Below are 5,402 nucleotides of genomic sequence, written 5' to 3'. Positions count from 1 at the left end.
AACGGCCAGCAAGGTGGATAAGGGACGAGTGAGCACGAAAGTACTACATTTGCTCAAACTTCAAGATAGGGAGGTTCCCTTATCGACAGACTCAGATAGTTCATCAATTGATTCCCCTACGATCACTCAACACGCAACGCCGAGGATCAAGACCAATGAGACTGCAATGACGTTCAGTAAACCGACGAAGCAGGCAAGAGGGGAGTCTCCCCCTCGATCCCCATGAAGATCGATTTTTGGAATGTGAGGGGCTCCAATCGGCCTCTCAAACACAATGGGGTAGCCACCTCATCAAGCATAACCAGCTTTGCCTTTTGGGCATTTTGGAAACAAAGCTTGCAGCATCAAAGATTCCGAGATTTCTTAGCCGATCATTTCCTGGATGGTGCCAAGCCAACAACTTTGACACTATTGCCGGTGGACGCATCCTTGTGGTTTGTAATCCGACAGTTATCGACCTTCAACCGGAGGATATCTCGTCGCAAGTGATCCACTGTCACGAATAAATCTTCTCAACTCTCCTTCTATATTTTGTTTACTTATGGCCTATATTTTGTTGTCAATAGAAGGAATATGTGGGAGAAGCTTATAGAATTGGGACAGACGATAAGCATGTCATGGCTCATTAGCGGCGATTTCCACTATGTGGAATCTCCCGAGAAGAAGCAGCTTAGAGTGGCCCCAACTTGGTATGAACTCAAGGATTTCGTAGGTTGCTGTGCAGCACTTGGACTGTTTAACGTCCCCACAACGGGTTGCTATTACACATGGTATTCCAACAACGAAAGCAACCATATATTGTGCATACTTGACCGGATCCTTTACAATAACGAATGGCTCGAGGCCGGTTTACATTGCGGCGCCCACTTCAACCTACCGGGATGCATATCAAACCACTCCCAGGGTATTGTCACTATCTTCGATCATACACTCACTAAGCCAAAACCATTCCGCTTTTTCAATATGTGGGCAGACCATCTGGACTTCTTGACTACTGTTGAACAACAATGGAACTTGAATGTGGAGGGAACGCCACAATTCAACCTTTGCAAGAGACTGAAATCACTTAAAGGTGCACTAAAAGCTTTCAACACACAACACTACAGCCACATCTCCACCAGGGCCAAAGAGGCTGACCTTGCACTACAATATGCTCAGAACCAGTTTGAAAGCAATCCGGGAGATGTAACGCTTCAGGAATCTTTGGGGGATCTTAGGAGGAAGACCGTTTTTCTTGCCGAGGCCAAACAACACTTCTTCTACCAGAAAGTCAAAATCCATTATCTCAAAGAGGGGGACCGAAACACCAAATTTTTCCACGATATGGTGAAACGGAAGGCTGCTAGAAACTCCATCATGGCAGTCACTAGAGCTGACAGGACTATTATCACTGTTGCCGATGAGATTGCCCAAGAGTTTGTTGATTACTACACATCACTCTTGGGCACCGAGGCTCACACCATCCCAATCGATGACGGTGTGTTCGATTGGGGCCCCAAACTCTCCTTCGAGCTTACTAAAGAACTTTGTAGGGAAGTCACAACACTGGAGGTCAAGGAAGCCATCTCAATATTAATGACAACAAGGCACCCGGCCCCGATGGATATTCCTCATGTTTTTTCAAGAAAGCATGGAACGTGGTGGGTGATCAAGTATGCATGGCCGTTTTGGATTTCTTTAGGAGTGGACGGATGCTACGGCAACTCAACCACACCATCATTGCTCTCATGCCCAAATCAGAGCATTCCACCTCTGTTGCCGACTACCGATCGATTTCGTGCTGCAACGTCATCTACAAGGCCATCACGAAAATTATCTTGGACCGACTCGCCCCCGCATTGTTGCACTTAATAGACCGCTGCCAAGCTGCGTTTGTTGGCGGCCGTAATATCATAGACAATATTTTCCTGGCCTAAGAAATGGTACGGCAGTACTCGAGGAAGCGGATTTCACTTTGATGTACTATCAACATCGACCTTCGCAAGGCATTTGATTCGATCTCGTGGACATTTCTCTCCCGAGTACTCCACGGGTATGGTTTCTCCCAATAGTTTATATCTTGAATTATGGAATGCGTCGGCACTTCATCCTTTTTAGTGTCTTTGAATGGTTCCCTCCACGGGTTTATTTTGGGGAAGAAAGGCCTAAGGCAAGGAGACCCGATGTCGCCGGCCCTCTTCCTTCTTAGCATGAAATATTTTTCGAGATTGGTCAAGAGGAAGACTTCCAGCTCAGACTTCAACTATCACCCGAAATATGAAAAGTTGAAAATCACGCACCTCCTGTTTGCCGACGACCTGATGCTTTTCTCTCGAGGAGACCTTCCATCTATCCATGTCTTGATGGAATACCTGCAAGAGTTTAGGGACGCATCCGGCCTTTCTATCAATACCTCCAAATCATGCATTTTTACAGCGGGCGTCCGGAATGAGGAGCTTGACGAGATTCTCGCTAGGACAGAGTTTGCGAGAGGCGAGATGCCAATCCGATACCTTGGCATTCCACTAGCGGCACAAAGGCTTTCAGTCAACAACTACTCACCGCTTGTAGATCAAATTGCCAACTGCATTTCGAAGTGGAAATCCAAAACCATATCTTATGCAGGCCGACTGGAACTTATCCATTTGGTTATTCAGGGCGTGGAGTGCTTTTGGCTCCAAGTTTTCCCTCTTCCAGTGGCGGTCATCGAAAAAATTCACCAACTTTGTAGGAATTTTCTATGGAACTCAAGGAGGGCACCAGTCGCTTCGGAGGAAATATGCCATCCCAAGGAGGAAAGCGGTCTCGGTATTAGGCACATTCAATCTTGGAACGTTGCGCTCCATGCACACATCCTATGGAACATCCACCGCAAGGCAGACACGTTGTGGGTGACAACCGAAGAAGGGGGATTCTCCATTCCTTCAACGGCTTGTTGATATCCGCAATAGGATTGTCACTGCTTTTGGGTCACCGGCAGCAGCAATTGAACATATCATGGGATGGGCTACCACTAAGGGCCTCCAAACGTCGAAAACATATGAGTACTTCAGGTCGAAACTTACAAGACAGCCTTGAAAATCATCTATCTGGAAGACTTTCATCCCACCGAAGTACTCGTTTATTATGTGACTGTAGGTAATTTTGTTGAATTGGTGGTGGAACCCACAGATTTGAAACAACAGCTGCAAATGAATTCCTTCTTCAATTCTCTTCAATTTCATTTGCCATTCCAAATTTCATTAAACATGCTTTTGAATGTGCTTTATGCAGGATCAAAAACTGCAACCCATTTTCAATTGCTGCTTCAATTTCCTTGGACGTTTCAGACGGTCTCATGTGGGGGGGAATTATTGCAATTATAGCATTCCTTATTGCTGAAATTTTTGGAAGCCTATATATAGGCTTGTCCATTCTTCATTTGACACACACCACAAACAACAAACTATCATTCTTGAGCTTTCTCTAATTCCCTCTTTCGGCTTCTATATTATGTGTAAGATTTGAGACTCTTGTTTCGATAACAAGCTTCTGAGTGTTGTTCGAGGTGTTTTTCGGTATAGTGCTAAAATCGAAGAACTGTAACCGTCTTATCCTAGGAGAAATTACGTTGAACCCAGTGCACTACTGATACGGGGCGTATATTTTCTTCAAGGCAAGCAGTTATTCTGCGATTCAGTTAAAAAAAATTAACGACTTCAAATTGGACTGAGAATTGTTACGATACAATTTTCGTTGTAAGTTTTCGATTTAAATTTCTTGTCGTAAATAGCGTTTCTAATTGTGTTTTGTTATTTGTTCCAACGTGGATTTATTTGCTTTTGATTTTTAAATCCGATTGTACTATTTCAAAACATCGTTTCGATTGCTTGAAATCAAATTATTTTTCCAACAATCTTGGAGAAAATATACAGGTTTTGAAAAATCGGTTTTTGTCGTTGGAACTATTTTTGGAAAACGCTATTTTCAAAATCTTTTATTTGAAACGTTACTTTTAGTTTCCTAAAATACTAAAAGATGGTTGAGCCAATTTCTGTTGCAATTCCGATCACAGAAAAGGTCGACTTGACCGATTTACCGGACAAGTTTTCGGGCCAAATTTTCAAACGCTGGCAACAACGAATGAAAATTTGGTTGGCGATGAAAGGACTTTTGTCAGTGATTCAGGTGATCAGACCTGAACCTACTAATACCGATCCAAAAATTGTTGGGATAGCGCAGTGGACAGAAAGGGATCAAATAGGTAGAGGAGCGATTTTGTCAGCCCTGTCAAATACGCTCTTCGATGTCTATTGTTCCGATTCTTATACTGCTAAGTCTCTGTGGGATGAGTTGGACCGGAAATATAATACTGAATAGCAAGGGCTCAAAAAGTATTCTGTTTCTAAGTTCATGAGGTATCAAATGGTTGAGGACCGGTCTGTAGCTGAACAGACTCATGAGATTATCAATCTTGAGCATGCTCTGGCTAATGCTGAGATGAAGCTTCTTGAGAAGTTTCTGGTCATGTCCCTAGTGGACAAATTTCCCAAATCCTGGGAAATTTTTGGCATGACACTCAAGCATCAAAAAGGGAAATTGTCTCTGGATGATCTTATGATTGCTATCAGCATTGAGGAAGAACATAGAAATCAAATGCACAAGATGCCTGTTGAACATCAACCAAGGGCCAATCTTATAGTGGGGAAACAGAAAGTGAATAAGATTAACACGAACTCGAAAGCCATCAATAAAAGCAAGACCTCCAAAAATAAGAAACCAAAAGCAAACAAACCATGCTGGAATTGTGGGCAGGTTGGACACTGGGCCAAGCTTTGTCCTAATAAAAAGGCCAAGATTGGGCAGGCAGCTGTCAACATGATTGTGGGAGGTTCTAGCTGTGCTAGCACCTTAGGAGCAACTGATGGGTATGTATCTGTACAACCCGAACTCTTGACTATTTATGAACCGTGTGATTGGTTGATTGACACTGGAGCGAATGTGCACGTTTTTGCTGATAAATCTCTCTTTGTGTCTTATCAAGCCATCAGTGGAAAGACAGTAAGCATGGGGAACTCCAGTACTGCAGAAGTACTTGGGATAGGAAGCGTGGACTTGAAGTTTCCTTCAGGGTGCATTCTGTCACTAAAACGAGTTCATCATGTACCCACTGTCAGAAGAAACATTATTAGTGGTTCTGTAATAGTTAGGAAAGGATATGAATTGGTTTTCAAGTTTAATAAAGTTGTTATTCAGCAATTCTGTATTTTTGTTGGTGAAGGCTACTTAGATGATTGCTTGTTCAAAGTTCGAGTTGATAATAATAAAATTGATGTTTCTGATTCTATTATAATGAATGTTGAATCTTCTACTCTGTGGCTTAGTAGGTTAGGTCATTTATATTTCAATTCGATCAAACGAATGATGAATTTGAATTTAATTCC

General features: G+C 42.9%; 1 protein-coding gene across 1 annotated transcript; it reads left to right on the top strand.

The window, feature by feature from the left end:
• Positions 1 to 222: 222 nt before the first annotated feature.
• Positions 223 to 1,851, top strand: LOC105164426 (uncharacterized). The gene is made up of 2 exons (XM_011083078.1): positions 223 to 485; positions 567 to 1,851. Exons 1-2 carry the CDS (start codon positions 223 to 225, stop codon positions 1,849 to 1,851), a joined length of 1,548 nt encoding a protein of 515 aa, XP_011081380.1.
• Positions 1,852 to 5,402: the final 3,551 nt, after the last annotated feature.

This window comes from Sesamum indicum, linkage group LG6 (assembly GCF_026168435.1).
Source record: "Sesamum indicum cultivar Baizhima isolate 11 linkage group LG6, ASM2616843v1, whole genome shotgun sequence".
Classification (NCBI taxonomy): Eukaryota; Viridiplantae; Streptophyta; class Magnoliopsida; order Lamiales; family Pedaliaceae; genus Sesamum; species Sesamum indicum.
This window is presented reverse-complemented; position numbering and strand designations above follow the sequence as displayed.